The sequence below is a fragment of the Equus asinus genome, chromosome 29, assembly GCF_041296235.1.
Source record: "Equus asinus isolate D_3611 breed Donkey chromosome 29, EquAss-T2T_v2, whole genome shotgun sequence".
Classification (NCBI taxonomy): domain Eukaryota; kingdom Metazoa; phylum Chordata; class Mammalia; order Perissodactyla; family Equidae; genus Equus; species Equus asinus.
In genome coordinates this window covers 21,781,356-21,800,595 of record NC_091818.1, presented here as the reverse complement: position 1 = coordinate 21,800,595, position 19,240 = coordinate 21,781,356, and the positions used below count along the sequence as shown (strand labels likewise).

General features: G+C 35.9%; 1 protein-coding gene across 2 annotated transcripts in view; it reads right to left on the bottom strand.

Moving 5' to 3' along the window:
* The window catches only part of ODAD2 (outer dynein arm docking complex subunit 2), a 187,137-nt gene that overhangs the window by 149,629 nt on the left and 18,268 nt on the right, over nucleotides 1–19,240 (bottom strand). For both annotated transcript variants that reach the window (XM_014859085.3, XM_044762470.2), the window contains exons 8-10: nucleotides 9,729–9,934; nucleotides 7,691–7,789; nucleotides 130–277 (exon numbers count right to left, since the gene is read on the bottom strand). In XM_014859085.3, the coding sequence (XP_014714571.3) occupies nucleotides 130–277; nucleotides 7,691–7,789; nucleotides 9,729–9,934 (453 nt within the window). The remainder of the gene's footprint in view (nucleotides 1–129; nucleotides 278–7,690; nucleotides 7,790–9,728; nucleotides 9,935–19,240) is intronic.

Genomic DNA, 19,240 nt, shown 5'->3' with positions numbered 1-19,240 from the left:
TTAAATAATAATGGGGATGTTTACTACCCTTATTTGAAAGAAACATATAATAAATGTGGAAGGAATATGTACACTTTGGGAAAGGATTTAAACTAAACATGGCAGACATTGCACAAAGGTCTGTCTCACCTTTAAATATTTCACCAGCTTCTGAATTTGCCAATATTCTGATGGCAAATCTGCATTTGCTTCCTGACGATGATCAGGCGGTTCTTCATCTTCCTCACTCTCTGAGGAGCTCTCACTAATGATTTCCTCAATCTTCTCGGCACTCTTACTAAGAACAAGAATAACATGTAATAAACATATTTATGCTACTGCATGGACATGGTTATAATCTTAATATTTAAGAAACATGTACATGAGCAATAGATGAAATACTAACACATTCTGAGTTCTAAAAGATCTTTGTTAAAACCTGTATGAGGAGATGAATAAACCCATGTCTCTATAGCAGGTACCATTCAGTATTACTGCTCTGGGTGCAATCGTAATAAAGAAATAGGAAGAAATGAACAAGAAAATTAAGTAAATGTCCTGAGGCTGTGCTGTACAATGAGACAGCCACTAATCATAGTGGGTAAACAACTTAAGTAACTTGTGGTTATTTACATTTACATTTATTTAATTAAAAGCAAATACAATTAAAAATTCAGTTCTCCAGTCCCACTAGCCACATTTCAAGTGCTCAATAATCCCACGTGGCTAGTGGCTACCATATTGGACAGCTCAGACATACGTGACTTCTATTATCACAGAAAGTTCAGTTGGGCAATACTGCAAATACCCTAAATCGTCAGCGTCTCCCTTACCAAAGGGAGTACACTTTATTCCTCACTGCTCTAGAAGCTTCTAACTCAACGTCAAGGTCATGGACACAGGCTAGTCCACTTAAGCCTTCATGATCATATCTAATTCATCCTCATTTTCTTTCTTCCTCTCTCTCCTCCTCCCCTCTCTCCAACTCCTCGCGTGCTCTCTTCCATAAAAGTCTTTTCTATTCTAATCCATTCTGAAGCACAGTGGGAGGATGGCTAATTTTTCAAGTTTTATTAATTTTTAAGATTCTGTGATTCTCTCAATTTCTTGAAGGTTTTTTGGCACAAAGAGCAGTGCAGAACAGTGAGATTGTGCTCTCTGGGCCACAGCGGAGTGAAATCCTGAACTGAAATGCCTGCTCCAAATTAGCAAGCCACGTGAACTGAGTTTCAGTTTCATGTATTCTCTAGTCCAAATGATGTCAAGAAACCTAGGTTGGTCACAGAAGAAAATCCAATAGATACGGTCTACTTAGGAAATGACGTAAATCTAACTCAAAGGTCTTAGATTGAAGCATATACTAAATAAACCTAAATTCTCTGGGGAAAGTCTAAATGTACCTTCCCTTCCCCTAACAAGCTCTTAGAGTCAAGAGCAGAGTGCGTTAGGTTTACCCAATCACTCCAAAGTCACATAAAAAAAATCAGTACCCCAAAGGAAACCTGTTCTTCTTTTCCACTGATGAACCCTTTGACATCTAACTTTAAACTGCTCTCTCTATTTGATTCCCTTCCTGTCTTGTCCCACAGTAACTATACATTCAGGAGGGAACAAGAAGCAAATTTCGATGTTTAATTGATCTATGAACTGCACCTTCAGACATACTTTTCTACCACACCATTAAATCCACTTAGGCAAGAATAGACATAAAGTTACCATATTTATCACTGAGTTATAGTTGTTGCTTGGATGCACTACAACTGTACTGTATCTATTACCCTGAAGTTCTCTGAATCACTAAAATCCAATTTAAAATTGAAATACTTTAGGCCAAACATCTATTTCAGGAAAGATGAAGTCGATTTACTTTTCCTTATTCCTCCCACTAAGTGCAGCTAAAAATCCTGAGTATCATATATAAAACAGACATGCGATGACTCTGACAGATAGAAAGAAGAAGGAAGACCATCTAGGGATCTGGGGACCTGAGCAGCAACACAACAATGATTTCCTTGGATTTTCTTTCTGTTTTGTATAGCCCAGCCTGGGTACCAGAGAAGCCAGTGATGCAGAAACTCAGGTGGGCACAGAGAAGAAAGAAAAGCTTGTTCTTTTTAGTCAAAGGACCAGGAAAGGAAGAGCCGAACAAGACAGAAAACTTGTAGACAACAAATCCAGTCAACACCACAGAAAACCCTGTGGCCTACTCCCATTTCCACTAACAAAGGCCAAGTGGAGAGTGGTATTCTACCTCCACTAACTGTAGCAACGGCCCAAACGCCCCTGCTGGGTGGTGTGAGAGGAGGCCTAATGGAGAGTCACAACTTTCAACCCACCCACTCCCACTAACAAACTAACAAAGGGTCCCTTCTCATCCAGGCTGGTGTCCACAGAGGCCTAAGCCAAGCCTGAGCTCCCACCACCACCCAGCAATAATGAGAAGTTCCTCATCCGCCTCCCCGGGTGTCAAGGAAGGCCTACTGGAAAGCCTGCCATACCTGTCCAGCCTGGTGAGGCAGTGAACACCTTATCCCACCACTGTGGTATCAGAGGAGGCCTGCTAAAACCTAAGATTTGAATAAGATCCAGAGAAATTAAGAGAATCATAGAATCTCAAAAACCAATAAAACTTGAAAATTACCCATCCTCCTACTATGCTCCAAAATGGAGTAGACTAGAAAAAATGTTTATGGAAGAAAGCACACAGGAGAGTTGAACAGACAAGAGGAGGAAAGAAAACAGAAAAATGAAAAGTTGAAGGAACAAACAGAAAATAATACATAAAGTGACAGATGTAAGACCTAACATAACAATAATTACATTAAAGGTAAATAATCTAAATACACCAATTAAAAGACACAATTTGACTTAGTGGACAAAAAAAAAAAGGAGACAACCAAATGCTGTTTATGAGAAAGTCATTTCAGATATAACAATACAGGTAGTTTGAAAGTAAAAACAGGAAAAAAATATATCACGCAAAGGAAATCAGAAGTAGCTATATTAATAATAGACTAAGTAGACAGCAAACAAAGAAAACTGCCTGGGACACAGAGGAACAATGCATAATGATCAAAGGGCACTCTACCGTGGAGACGCAGCAACCCTACAGATATATGCCCCAAACAACGGAGCTGCAAGATACATGAAGCAAAAGCAGAACTGGGAGAAACAGAGAAATCCACAGCTATAGTTGGAGACCTCAACACCCCTCATCAATTGACAGAACAACTAGACAGAAAATAAGCAAGGATACAGAAGAAGTCAACACCAAACACTATGATTTAATACACACGTATAGATCACTCCATCCAACAACAGCAGAATACATTCTTTTCAAGCACCCAAAGAACCTATCTTGGTAGATACCCTGCACCATACAAAACCTCACAAATTTCAAAGAACTGAAATGACAGAGTATGCTCACTGTCCACAATGGAATCACACTAAAAAATCAATAACAGAAACAGAACAGGAAAATCGCCAAGCACCGGGAAACTAAATACACTCCTAAATAATCCATGGGTTAAGAAGGTCTCAAGGGAGATCAAAGAACACACCAAACTGAATGAAAATGAAAATACAATATTCAGTACAGTCACTATGGAAAACGGTATGGAGGTTCCACAAAAAATTAAAAATACTAATCAGACATAAATAAAGAACATCCTACCATTTGCAACAACATGGATGCACTTTGAGGGCATTATGCTAAGTCAAAAAAAAGTCAGACAGAGAAAGACAAATACTGTATGATCTCACTTATATGTGGAATCTAAAAACCAAACAAAAAAACCCCCACCAAACTCAGAGAAAAAGAGATGTGATTTGTGGTAGGGGGTGAGAGAACTGGAGAAAGGTGGTCAAAAGGTACAAACTTCCAGTTATAAGATAAGTCCTGGGGATGTAATGTACAATATGATGACTACAGTTAACACTGCTGTATGGCATATTTGAAAGTTGCTAAGAGAGTAAATCCTAAAAGTTCTCATCACAAGGAAAAAAAAATTTATTTGTAACTAGGAGGAGATGGATGTTAACTAAACTTATTGTGGGAATCATTTCACAATATATGTCAAGTCATTATGCAGCACACTTTAAACTTACACAGAGCTGTATGTAAATTATATCTCAATAAAACTGAAAAAAAAATACATACACAAATAGAAAATACAACATATCAAAATTTTTTGTACACAGCTGACGCAGTGCAGAAAGGGAACTCTACAGCACTAAATGCTTACATAAGAAAAAAGAAGTCTCAATTCAATAACCTAAACTCATATCTAAAGAAACTAGAAAAACAACAGCAAAATAGACATAAAGCAAAGAGAGGAAAGGAAATAATAAAGAGCAGAAATCAATAAAATAGAAACAGAAAAACAATTTGAAAAATCAATACAAAAAAAGACTGCTTCTTGGAAAGATCAATGAAATTGACAAACCTCTAGTGAGACTGACAAAGAAATAGACAGAAATTGCCAGTATCAGGAATGAATGAAACATAGCATATCATTACAGATCCTACAGACAACAAAAGGATAAGAGAAAATTGCGAACAACTGAATGTACATAAATTTGACAACTTAGATAAAACGGACCAATTCCTTAAAAGGCACAAACTATCACAACTTGCCCAATAAATGTGAACAGTGCTACAAACTGTTAGACGAATTTAATTCATAATTTTAAAACTCAAAGCAGAAGTCTCCAGTCCCAGATGGTTTCACTGGAGAATTCTACCAAACACAGAAGAACTAACGCCAATTTCACACCACCTCTTCTAGAAAGGAGGAGAGAATTCATTCCAAAACACTACAATCCAATATCCCTCATGATTGCAGGTGCAAAAATTCTTAACAAAATATTAGCGCATATAATTCAGCCAAATATAAAAAGAATGAGCCCATCATGACCGAGTGGGATTTATTCCAGGGATGCGAGGCTGATTTGGTATTCAAAAATCAATCAATGTAATCCACCAGATTGACAGCCTGAAGAAGAAAAACCACATAACCGCACAAATTGATGTAGAAAAAGAATCTGACAAAGTTCAACACCCAATCATGATAAAAGCTCTCAGAAAACCAAGAAGAGAGGGGAACTTCCTCAACTTGATAAAGAAAATGTACAAAACCTACACTATCATCATACTTATTGGTGAAAGACTGAATGCTTTCCCCCGAATTTGGAGAGCAAGCAAGGACGTCTACTTTGACTACTGCTAGTCAACACAGTACTAGAGTTTCTACTTCCAGATGGAAATCTAACAAAACACGTGCAGGACTTGTACGGTGAAAACTACAAAATGCTGGTGAAAAAAAGCAAAGACCTAAATGAAGAGCGAGACATACACTGTTCATAGATTGGAAGATTCTACATAGTTAAGATATCAATTCTCCCAAAATTAATAGAGAGATTTAATGTAATTTCCATCAAAATCCTCAGTAAGATTTTTTGCGGGTATAAAGCAAGATTATTCTAAATTCATGTGGAAAGGGAAGGAACTAGATTAGCTAAAGCAATTTGAGGGGGAGGGAGGGGAGAGAAAAATAGTGAGAAGAATCACTTTACCAGATTTCAAGATTTAGTATACAGCTACAGGAATCAAGATTGTTTGGTACTGGCGAAGGGCTAGATACAAAAATCCATGGAACAGAATAGAGACTCAGAAATAGCCCCACACACGTATAACCAAGTGATTTTTAACAAAGGTGCAAAAGCAATTCAATGGTGGAAAGAGAGCCTTTCCATCAAATGGTGATGGAGCAATTGTACATTCATAGGCAAAAATATGAACCTTGATCTAAGTCTCACGCCTTAGATAAAATTAACTCAAAATGGATCACAGTTTTTAATGTAAAATGCAAAAAACTTTTAGAAAAAAACAGGATATTATGTTCAGGACCAAGGGCTTCATGAAGGGTTCTTAGACAAGACATCAAAAGCACAATCGGTAAAAGAAAAAAATGTTAAATCGGACTTCATCAAAGTTAAAAACTTGTTCTGTGACTCTATTAAAAGGATGAAAAGACAAATTATGGAGAGAGAGAAAATATTTGCAAACTACAAATCCAACTAAGGATATTCAGAATACATAAAAATTTCTCAAAACTCAACGTTAAAAAAAAATCCAATCAGAAAATGAGCAAAAGACATAAAGAGATATTTCGTTGAAGAACACATGTGCATGGCAATAAGCTCATGAAAAGATGTCTAACATCAGCTCCATTAAGGAAATGCTAAGATCATGATGAGCTATCACTGAACATCTTTTAGAATGGCTAAAATAAAAAATAAGACAATACCAAATACTGGAGAGGAAATGGAGAAACTGAGTCTCAAACATTGCTGATGGGAATGTAAATGGTGCAGCCACTAAAATGTTTAGCAGTTTCTTAGAAAGCTAAATACACAATTGCCATATGTGTCAGTAATTGGGCATTTATCCTAGAGAAATGAAAACTTACATCCACACAAAGCCTTACATGATTGTTCATAGCATCTTTATTTTTAATAGCCCAAAACTGCAAACAACTAAAATGTCCCTCAATAGGTGAATAATTAAACAAACTGTGGTACCTCCATACCATGGAATGCTACTCAGCAATAAAAAGGGACAAGCTATTAACACAACTTGGATGGACCTCAAGGGAGATGAAAAATAAGCCAATATCAAAAATACATGATTCTATTTATATTACATTCTCAAAATGACAAAAGTATAGAAATGGAAAACAGATGAATGGCTTCCAGGAATTAGGAATGATGGGGGAAGGGGAGTAGGTGTGACTATAAAGGGGTAGCAGGAGGGACTTGTGTGTGGTGATGGCACAGCACTGGGTCCTGATTGCTCTGGTCATCACACAAACCTATGTGATAAAATGACACGGAACTGTGCATAAATGCTGTACAATGTTAATCTCCTGGTTTGATGCTGTGCTATAGTTATGGATGATGGACCCATTGGGGGAAGCCAGGTGAAGGGTGTACAAGATCTCTCTGTACTGTCTCTGCAACTTTCTGTGAATCTATATTTCAAAATAAAAAGTTAAAGAAAAAATTTTAAAACACATTGAATATGTTGAACCCCCCCAAAAATAGCATAAATGTAGTAGAGTGTCTTAAAGTTTGAGTTTTTTCCAAGTGTGCAAACTTTATAATGTGAAATTTCTGGCATTTCTTCCCACCACCACTCTAAAACTTTCTAATAAAAACAACTAACCCTTCTCTTCCAAATGCATCACTTTTGTTGTCAAACTGAAAATCAGGTAAGAAGTTTATTAGTTAGCCTTCTATTAATGGCTATTTTAATGAGAAATGACATATATCACTTTAAAATTGGCAGTCAGTTGGTGATCAGTCAAGTAAGGCCCAGAAAGGTGACTTATCTTTGCTCTGACATGATTGTTCAGAGGCAAGAGATCAGCTAAGAGCTCAGTTTTGCTACCACTTAGTTCACTGCTCTTTGCATTAAATTTTCATAGTTATCTAATACCAGTAGATCCCTATGTTTTATATTTTAAGTAACTCTTCATTAAAAGGAGATCTTATAAATATATTTAACGAAATCCACTATTACCATTTTTACAACATTCCTAGTAACTTTCCATTAGATATCTTAGGACTCTAATATAATAGTAAGAACACCATTAATTAGCATTCACCAGCCCGTAGTGCAAGAGATGGCTACAAAGAACTGGTCACACACCGAACTATCTGTGCTCTTCCGGGTGAAACAGATGGTCTGGCCTTTTCAAGTCTTCCTATATGTTTTTCCTCTTGGCTGTCTCTTACTAAGCTTCTGCGCCTAAAAGAATATTAAGTTTATTAATTACTTTATGCTAATTAATAGGAAATTACAAATGAAACATATACAAATATTTCATCATTTTCATGCACCCAAATGTTGTGTGTTCCTGACACACAGAATAACTATGAATTCCAGCCTCTGACACCTGAGATGTCCCTCTGTCCTTCAAGCTCATCCATGCATTTTATTTTTATTTTATTTTATTTATTTATTTATTTTTGAGGAAGATTAGCCTTGAGCTAACATCTTCTGTCAATCCTCCTCTTTTTGCTAAGGAAGACTGGCCCTGAGCTAACATCCATGCCCATCTTCCTCTACTTTCTATGTGGGACATCTACCACAGCATAGCTTCCCAAGCAGTGCCATGTCCGCACCTGGGATCCAAACTGGCGAACCCTGGGCCACTGAAGCTGAATGTGCACACTTAACCACTGAGCCACCGGGCCAGCCCCCCCCCCCACACCCATGCATTTTATATAATGAAGAAATGGTTTGCATGGTATTTCTTTGCACCAGGAACAGGTCTTCACAAGCTGCCATCATTGTGTAAGTCCTGTCCTGTGTGTCCTCTGTCCTAGGTGCTTACTGCCCTGGATTAAAGTTGCCTATTTTCTTACCTTCCCTACCCACCATTGCAGCAGGGCCTGTATCTGTTTTCCAGGCATTCTCAGGCTTGGCATAGTCCTTGGCACATACTGGGTTTTCATTAAATACTTGTTAAGTAAATTCTTAATTGAAAAAAATAAGCATATGGAAAAAGCAGTATTTTAAAATTCACCTCCCATTTAATAGAGTAGCCCACACATTTGTCATTTTCAGACTCACTGTTTCTAACAGAGTCACAAAGTTCCAGACACCCCAAAATTGATGAGAATTAGAGGAGCAAGCGTGTCTCCTCTATCCACAGGACTCCTTCCTCTGTCAGCTCTCTGGGGTTGCTTCCAAAACACACTCCCCCAGTGGTTTCAGAATCCCTGCAGGTGAGGGTTCCCGTGTGAACAGCTGGGAGCCAATTCTTCACCCAATCAGGTGACAACATAGAACATTAAAGATAGGTTTAGGGGCCAACCTGGTGGCATAGTGGTTCAGTTTGCGTGCTCTGCTTTGGCAGCCCAGGGTTCGCAGGTTCAGATCCCGGGTGCAGACCTATCCACCACTCACCAGGCCATGCTGTGACAGCGTCCCACACACAAAATAGAGGAAGAATGGCATGGATGATAGCTCAGGGCTACTCTTCCTCACCCAAAAAAAAAAAAGGCTGAAATTTGTAAGTCTATCTGTTAAATCTTCACAAAGTGCTCTAGGCGCTTCTGACTGCCTTGGCATTTACATAACACTGGCCCTTAATCTTTGCTTTGGCACCTATTTATAGAGGGTCCTAAATGGAACTAGTCTTGTATATTTCAGACATGCATCAAACCAGTGTCCACTTTACTTAGGTCTGATAATATTTTTGAGGCTCTAGCCTTTCTAGAGTATTTACTAAAGTTCTGTTAATAGACACGATACGATCTCTGTGACGGTTTCCCTAATTAACTCCACATAATTTTAATTTTAATCACATAATTTTAATCCAAATCCTCCTAACACTTAATCAGGTCCCTACCACTATGTTTCCCTTTCCCATGGGATTTCTCCGTGTGTTTCATCGTCTTTTTCAAGTATTTTTTGCCCTGACTCACCAACTACATGAATGTGAACTGGGTTTTTCCCTTCCCATCATGGAGCTCCACATTCAAACCCTGTTGATGTCCAATCTTCCTGCTTGGAATATGAAGGAGAGCAGGAAGGAGTTAACTTCTATCATGGAGGGAGGTGTAAACGTGTAAATATCTACTCTGTGTTTTTCTACTATGAAATAAAGTTATGTGAAAAATTAGGCAAACGTGGTTACTGAAGATGTATCAGAAAACTCATCATGCAAACGTCTACATACTCTTTGGAATCAACAGTGGCCTTCCAGTTTAAACTTGGCTCTAATCTCTTGGTCATTCGAGTCTTCCCAAAATTAATTTGGTTCTTCTCCTGTGTACTCCTGTCTGAACCAGTAACAGCTTTACGAAAGGTGATTGCTTCCTCTTTCTTAGGTTCCTCATTAGGCTGGTCCTTTTCCTTTTGTTGTTCTTCACTGAATGCAAACTCCTTTATTTAAAAAAAAATTAAGAATAAGTTTTACCATGATATCACTTCTGAATTATCAGGACTATCTGAAAATTAACACAGGTGATAAAGTCAGAAAAGGAAGTCTCAGATGCATCCCACTTTAGTTGCTTAGCAACACAAATTAAATAAGGGCAACTTCAGGATGGAGGCCTCTATTGGAGTTAGGCTGGCAGTAATGTGACCTTCCTAAACTTGCACCTCTGCTACTGCACACACAGATACAACAGCAGGGTTGGACCTACTCACTCCTCACCAACAATATATATTATAAGCTCTAAAGCAGCAACTAAGAAGCTTTTAAAAAGAAGTATAATTGATGAAATAATAGTATAAATAAAATAGAAACATTTCTAACAGCTTACTTCATTTTCAAAAGGGGAAGAAAAAGAGAAAAAGAGAACAAAGAACAAATGGGACAAAGAGAAAACAACTAGCAAGACGGTAAATTTAAATTCAACTCTATCAGTAGTTACGTTAAATGAAAATGATGTAAAAATTTCAATTAAAAGAGAAATCATCAGACCGGGTGAAAAAGGAAAACCCAACTATTTGTGGTCTAAAAGGAACCACTTCATATATAAAGATATAAATACAGTAAAAGACTGGAGAAAAATATTCCATGCAAACAATAATCAAAAGAAAGCAGGAATGGCTGTATTAAAATCACACAAAATAGACTTCAAAACAAATAATATTATCAGAAATAAAGAGGGAGATACACAATGACAAAGAGCCAATTAACCCACAATTCTAATTGTGTATTCACCAAACGAGAACTTCAAAATACATAAAGCAAAAGTAGAACTAAAAGGAAAAATAGATAAACCTGCATTTAGGAGACTTCAAAACTCCTCTCTCAGTAATCAACAAAACGAGCAGACAAAAAGTTAACAAGCATATAAAAGACCTGAGCAATGCTATCAACCAACTTGACATAATTGATATTTATAGAACGTGCCATCCAACAGCTGAATACATATTCTTCTCAAATGCACAAGGAAAAATTCACCAAAATAGACCATATACTGGGCCATAAAACAAACATCCACTAATTTAAAAGAACTAAAATCACACAAAACATCTTCCCTTAATACAATAGAATTAAATTATAAATCAGTAAAAGAAAGAGATCTGGAAAGTCCTCAGATATGTGGATTTGCATGAAAACATATCAAAATCTATGGGACACAGTTTATGTATTGCTCATAAGAAATTTATGGCACAAAACTTTACAGTAGAAAAAAATTAAGGTCTCAAATCAATGTCTAAGCTTCCAACTTAAGAAATTAAACAAGAGCAAATTAAACCCAAAGAAAGCAGAAGGAAGAAAATCTTAAAGGTAAGATAAGAGAAATAAAATAAAATAGAAAGCAGACAAATAATAGAGAAAATCAATTAAATAAATAGCTGTTCTTTGAAAAGATCAATAAAATTGATAACTTCTTTCCAGAATAATCAAGAATAAAAAGAGAGAAGACATAAATGACCAATATTAGGGAGGGAAAAGGGGTTATCACAGCAGATCCTTCAGATATTAAAGGATAATGCTAGATTGTTGTACTTGATTCCAATAAATTAGATGGATTAGACAAAATGTACAAATTCATTTCAAGACACAAACTACCAAAGCTCAACAAGACAAATAAATCTGAATAGTTCTATACCTATTAAGGAAATCAAATTCTCAATATAGAAACCTTCCAACAAAGAAAGCTCCAGGTACAGATGGCTTCACTGGCAAATTCTACCAAATGTTTAAGAAACAAATAATACCCAATCTACACAAAGAATTCTAGAAAGAAGAAAAGTAATGAATACTTCTCAATTTATTTTATGAGGCCACATTACCCAGATACCAAAACAAGACAAAGACATTAAAAGATAAATGCAGGGGATGGCCTTGTGGTGCAGTGGCTGGGTTCGCATGCTCTGCTTTGGCAGGTTGGGGTTTATGGGTTTAGATCCCAAGCATGGACCTACACTCCACTCATCAAGCCATACTGTGACTGTCCCCCACACGCAAAGTAAAGGAAGACTGGCACAGATGTTAGCTCAGTGACAGTCTTCCCCAAGCAAAAAGAGGAAGATTGGCAAAATATGTTAGCACAGGGCCAATCTTCCTTACCAAAAAAAGATAAATGTGAACCGATACCCTTTACGAATATAGAGGCAAAAGTCTTCAGTAAAATATTATCAAATTACATCCAGCAATATGAAACAGGGTAAGACATCATGACCAAGTAGGATTTATCCCAAGATTCAACGTTAGTTCAAGATTCAAAAATCAATGTAATGATGATAGCAACAGACTAAAGAAGAAAAATTATGTGATCATCTCAAGAGATGTAGCAAAATTACCACCTCCAAGCAATAATGGGCTCATCCCCCATGGTTTAAGGAGGCCCCATGGGAAGCAAGTAATAAGGCACTCTTCCCCTCCCAATCAAGGTGGTGTCAGCAGAGGCCTAGTGGGGAGATTGAACTTCCATCCCTGCCCAGTGGTAATGAAGCAACCCACAGCACCAGGGTTGCCCATGGAGACTAAGTGGGGAACTTGGACTTTCACCACCACCTCTCAGTACCCCCAGACCTCCAGCAGTGAGCCGTCAGAGATGGCCTGCTAAAACAAAAATGTAAATAAAATCCGAAGTTTCAGAACATAATGGCAAAAATGTCCAAATCACAATCAAAAATCACTTGTCATGCTAAGAACCAGGAAGATCACAACTTGAATGAGAAACAATACGAACAGATGCTTATGCCAAAATGAAACACATCTTGGAATAATCTGAGATCTTAAAGCAGCCATCACAAAAACACTTCAGTGAGCAATTACAGAGACTTGAAACAAATGAAAAACTAGGAAGTCTCAGCAAATAAACAGAAGATTAAAAAAAGAACCAAATAGAAATTTTGAAACTGAAATTTACAAACAAAAATAAAAACTCATCATATAGGCTTAACAAGAGGATGGAGAGGACAGAGGAAAGAATCCATGAACCTGAAGACAAAGCAACAGAAATTAACCAATATGAACAACAAAGAGAAAACAGATTGAAAAAAAAATGAACAGAACCTCAGGAGCTGTGGGACCATAAAAAAATCATGTCATCAGAGCACCAGAAGGAGAGGAGAAAGAAGACAAGACTGAAAATGCATTCTAAGAATGTCTGAAATTTTCCCAAAATTGGAAAAAGATATAAATCAAAGATTCAAGAAGTTGAGCAAACCCTAAACAGAATAAACCCAAAGAATTCCATGCCAAGACACATAATCAAACTCCATAAAACTAAAGACAAGGAAAACTCTTAACAGCAGTGAGAGAGAAACAATAGTTTACCTATAAGGGAAAAACAATTAAAATAAAAGCAGATTTCTCATGAGAAACCATGGAGGCCAGAAGGACTGGAACAAAATTTTTCAAGTACTGAAAGTAAAGAACTGTCAACCCAGGATACTACATCCAGTGTAAATAGTCTTCAGAAATGAAGGGGAAATCAAGATGTTCTCAGATGAAAAAAGCTAAGAGCATTTGTCACCAACAGACTACCCTACAGGAAAAAAGTTCTTTAAGAGAAAGGAGATGGTAAAAGAAGGAAACTTGCAACATCGGAAAGGAAGAAAAGAACATTGGAAAGAACAAAAGTGTGGGTACATAGAAAAGACTTTCATTCTCCTCTTGAGTTTTCTAAATGATGTTTGAATGTTGAAGCAAAAAATTATAACACTCTCATATAGTTACTAATATATGTAGAAGAAATGGAGACAATTATAAATGACAGAGAGTAAAGGGACTTAAAGAGAGGTATGGTTCTATATTCGCTTAAAATGGTAAAATATCAAACTAGCAAATTATGATAAATTGTGTATGTATAATATAGTACAAGACCCACAGGAACCACAAAAAAATCTATACAAAGAGATACACTTAAAACACTATGGATAAATCAAATGGAATTCTAAAAAATGTTCAAGTAATCCACAGAAAAACAAGAAACAGGAAAATAAAAAACAGAAAGAACAGACAGAAAACAAAACTAAACTGCAGACTTAAGCCCTAATATAGCAATAATTAAATGTAAAGGACCTAAACACACCAATAGATAGCCCTTCACAGAGTGGATTTAAAAAGTGACTCAGGCTGTCTACAAGAAACTAACTTCAAATAGAGTGATAAGTAGCTTGAAAGTAAGAGGAGGAGAAAGATACACCATGCAAACTTTAGTTAAAAGAAAGCAGGAGTGGCTATATTAACATCAGATTAAGCAGAACTCAGGAAAAAGAAAATTACCAAGGACAGAGAGGGACATCACATAATGATAAAATGGTCAATCTATCAAGACATAACAATTCTAATGCATATGCATACCTACAAATACAAAAACAGAACTAAAAAGAGAAACAGACAAATCCACAATTATAGTCAGAAGACTTCAGCACCCCTCTCTCAACAACCGATAGAGAATCAGCGAGAATACAGAAGAAGTCAACACCACCAAAAAGCACACGATTTAATCCACATTTATAGAACACTCCACTCTACAAAGCAGAACACACATTCTTTTCAAGCATCTGAAGACATACACCAAGGGAGACCATATCCTGGGTTATACAACAAACCTCAACAAATTCAAAAGAATTAAAATTATTCAGAGTATGTTCTCTGACCACAATAGAATTAAACTAACAATCAATAACAGAAACATAATAGGAAAATCTCCAAATATTTGTACACTAAACAACATAATTCTAAATAACTCATGGATCAAAGAGGAAGTCTCAAGGAAAATTTGTTTTAAATGCACCAAACTGAATGAAAATGAAAATACAGCATATCAAAATGTATGGTAGGCAGGTGAAGAAGTTCTGCAAGGGAAATTTATAACACTAAATGCTCATATTAGAAAAGAAGAAAACTCAAATCAATACTCTAAGCTGCTATCTTAAAAAACTAGAAAAAGCAGAGCAATATGAACCCAAAATAAGCTGGAGGATGTAAAAATAGATGCACCTCCAAATGTCAATCATTATGGTGGGAACAGGGAAGTGAAGACTGCCTTACATCTTACCATCGTCCTGTCCCCAGTGAGATGCTCACTTACTAGCACCAGGAGATGTCCCCTGAAGGTCCTTGTCCATTCACAGATAGCTTCTCTATAGTTGATGGTAGATTTAACAGAATTCTTTCAACGAATGTGAATATTTTTAGTGTATGCTTTAAGTAAAATATTATTCATATCTGAAATCATCAAGATGCCTATAAATGCAAATATGACTACATTAAATTAAATGTATGATAAAAATGAAAAAAAAACCCCTAGAAAAATAGAGTAAGTGAAACCTATAGTAAAAAGAAGAAAAGAATTAACAAATACCAAAGGGAAGTAGAAAAAGGAAAAATAGAGAAAAATCAATGACACCAAAAGCTAGTTCTTTGAGAAAATTGACAAAATTGATAGACCTCTAACCAGATGAATCAAGAAAAAATAAAACACCAATAATCAATATCAAGTATGAGTGACATAACAATAGCTACAGATTCTACAGATATTGAAAGGTTAATAAGAAAATACTATGAACAAGTTTATACTAATAAATTCAACAACTTAGATGAAATGGACAAATTCCTTTAAAGACAATCTTCCAAAGCTCCCTCAAGAAGAAACAGATAAACGCATGGCCCTATAACTAGCCAAGACACTGAATTTTAGTTAAAAACTTTCCCACAAAGAACCCTTCAGGCCAGATGGCTTCGCTGGTGAATTCTACCAAGCATTTAAGACAGAAAGAATACCAGTTCTACAAAAACTCACAAAACTTCCCAACTCATTCTATAAGACCAGTATTACTCAAATACCAAAACCAGACAAAGATTAAAGAAAACTACACATCAATAATCTTATAAATATAGATGCAAAACATCTTAACAAATTAAATCCAAAATATATTAAAAAGATAATATACCCTGAACAAATGAAGTTTGTCCCAGAAATGTAAGGTTGGTTTATCATTTGGCAATCAATGTAATTCACATGTTAACAAACTAAAAAAGAAAAAGCACATGATCATTTCAATAAGTACAGCAGTACCATTTGATGAAATCCAACAGCCATTCCTAATGAAAGTTCTCAACAATTTGAAAATAGAGGGGAACTACTCAACTTTATAAATTTCATCTGTGAAAAACATAACATCATACTTAAAAGCGAGAAACAAAGTTTTCCCTTTACCATCAGGAACAAGAGATCATTTCTATTCAGTTCTGTACTGGAGCTTCCAGCTAATGCATTAAGGAAAGAAAAAGACATAAAATGCACTGAGATTGGAAAGGAAGAGGTAAAATGATCATTTGCAGACAATATGATCATCTACATAGAAAACCCTCTGGAATCTACAAACCAGATACCAAACTAATAAGGGAGTTTAGTAATGTTTCAGAATATAAAATCAACATACAAAAGTCAAGTGCATTTTTATACAGCAGCAACAAACAATCAGGAGCTGTAATTTAAAAACTACCATTAACAATAGCCCCCAAATATGAAATACTTACAGATAGGTGTCACAAGAGATGTGTAAGACCTGTGTACTGCAAGTTACAAAACATTGCTGAAATTAAACAAGACCTAAATAAACGGAGAGACATACTGTGTTCACTGATTGGAAACCTCAATATTGTTAAGATGTCACTTCTCCCTAAATTGACCTATAGATTCAACATAATCTCAACGATAATTTCTTTAGGCTTTTCATGAAGAAATTGACAAGATGACTCCAATATTCTAATGCACATACAAAAGACACAGAATAGCCAAGCAACTTTCAAAAAGAACAATACCGGTGGATGTACACTACCTGACTTCAAGACTTATTATAAAGCTACAGTAATCAAGACAGTGTGATACTGGTATAAAAATGGATAAATAGAGGAATGACACAGAAATACACCCACATAAATGGACAACTGATTTTTGACAAAGGTGTAAAGGTAATTCAGTGGAGAAAGGATACTTTTATCAACAAATACAGGTGCTAGAACAACCAGACATCTACACACAAAAGAAAAAAAAGAACTTTGATTCATATCTCACATCATATACAAAAAATAAGTTAAAATGGATCATAGACCTAAATGTAAAACCTATCATTTAAAATCTTCTAGAAGAAAATATTGGAGAAAATCTTTGTGACATTGGGTTTAGCAAACCTTTATTAGATACAACAATATCTTAAAAAGTTAATAAATTGGACTTCATCAAAATTGAGAACATATGCTCTTTGAGAGATCCTGTTTGGAGAATGAAATAACAAGCCAGCAACTGGGAGAAAATATTTAAAAATCATATATCCGACAGAATATATAAGCCAATAATATATATAAAGATCTCTCACAACTGAGTCATAAGAAACCAAACGACCCAATAAAAAAAAAAAATGGGCAAAAGATCTGAATAGACACTTTATCACCTAAGATATATGAATGGCATATGAAAGGATGCATTCAAGATATGCAAATTAAAATTCAGTGAGATACCAGAACACCTCTATTAGAATGTCTAAAAGTAAAGGACTGACCAGACCAATTATTGACGAGTATGTAGAAGAACTGAGACTCTCATACACTGCCAGCATGCATGTAAAATATTACAACCACTTTGGAGAGCAGTTTACCAGTTGCTTAAAAAGTTAAACATACAACTATCGTATACCAGTAATTTAACTCCTTGCCATTTCACTCCGAAGTTTTGCCCAAGAGAACTGAAGGCATATGATCTGTAAAAATAAACACCTCAAAAAAAATGTTAAAAATATGAGACCTTAAATTTTAAAGATATATACAATGTTTGGAAGGTAAAGTAAAGGAATATTTGCAGAAAGTAGGATGGTGGGGATGGGGGCGATGAGAGAAAAGAAAATCAGAGGATCAATCACAGAGGACCAACATCCAACTAGTAAGTTTCAAAAAAAGAACAGAGAGAACAGAAAGGAAAAAATGATTAAAGATGTCATACAAAAAATATTTTTCCAGTTCTGAAGGACTTAGATCATCATTAATGAAAAGCAAACAAAAACCAGCACCAACCATATCATCATGAAAATTACAGAACGTCAGGAACAAGAGAAGACCCTAAAGGCCCCATTAGATGGGAAAAGCCAAAACAAACAGGTCACATAGGAAAAAATGCCTTTAAAATTCTAAGTAAAAATTATTTTCAAACTATCATTATAGAAACAACAACTGAGAGAGAATAAATATATTTTAAAACATGCTAACCCTCAATTTTTCCCTCCTATGTGCCTCTTTAACTCAGGAAGCTCCACCAAAATAATGGGGTGCATCAAAAAAAGGAAAACTGAGTAAAAGGGAGCTTTCTCACCATGATAAACACCATATAGGAAAAGGCCACAGCTAACATCATATTCAATGGTGGAAGCCAGAAAGCTTTTCCCCAAAGATCAGAAATAAGACAAGGAGCCTGCTTTCACCACTTTTATTAAACACAGTCCTGAAAGTTCTAGCCACATTAATTAGGCAAGAAAAATAAATTTTAAAACATCCAAATTGGAAAGGAAGAAGTAAAACTCTCTCTTCACAGATGACATGACCTTATATATAGAAAAACCTAGACTCAAAAAAAAGTAACTGAGTTAATAAATGAATTCAGCAAAACTGCAGGATTTGATTTTGAATTTAACACTCAAAAATCAGATCTGATTTTGAGGCTGGCACCATGGCCTAGTGGTTAAGTTTGCATACTCTGCTTTGGCCGTCTGGGTTTGCAGGTTTGGAGCCCAGGTGCAGACCTATACCACTCGTCAGCCATGCTGTGGCTGAGACCCACATATAAAATAGAGGAAGACTGGCACAGATGTTAGCTCAGATGAATCTTCCTCAAGCAAAAAGAGGAATATTGGCAACAGATGTTAGCTCAGGGCAAATCTTCCTCAGCAAAAAAAAAAAAAAAAATCAGATCTGATTTCAATACTCAAAAATCAGCTGTATTTCTATACACTAGTAGTCAACAATCAAAAAGGTAATTAAGAAAAACAACTCCACTTACAACAGCATCAAAAAGAATAAAATATTAAGAAATAAATTTAAACAAGGAGAGAAAAGAATTACACACTGAAAACTATAAAACACTGCTGGAAGAAATTAAAGAAGACAAAAACAAATGGAAAGACATCCCATGTTCATGGATTGGAAGCCAATATTGTTAAGATGACAATGCTATATGAAGCAGTCTACAGGTTCACTAGGATCCATATCAAAATCTCAGCAGT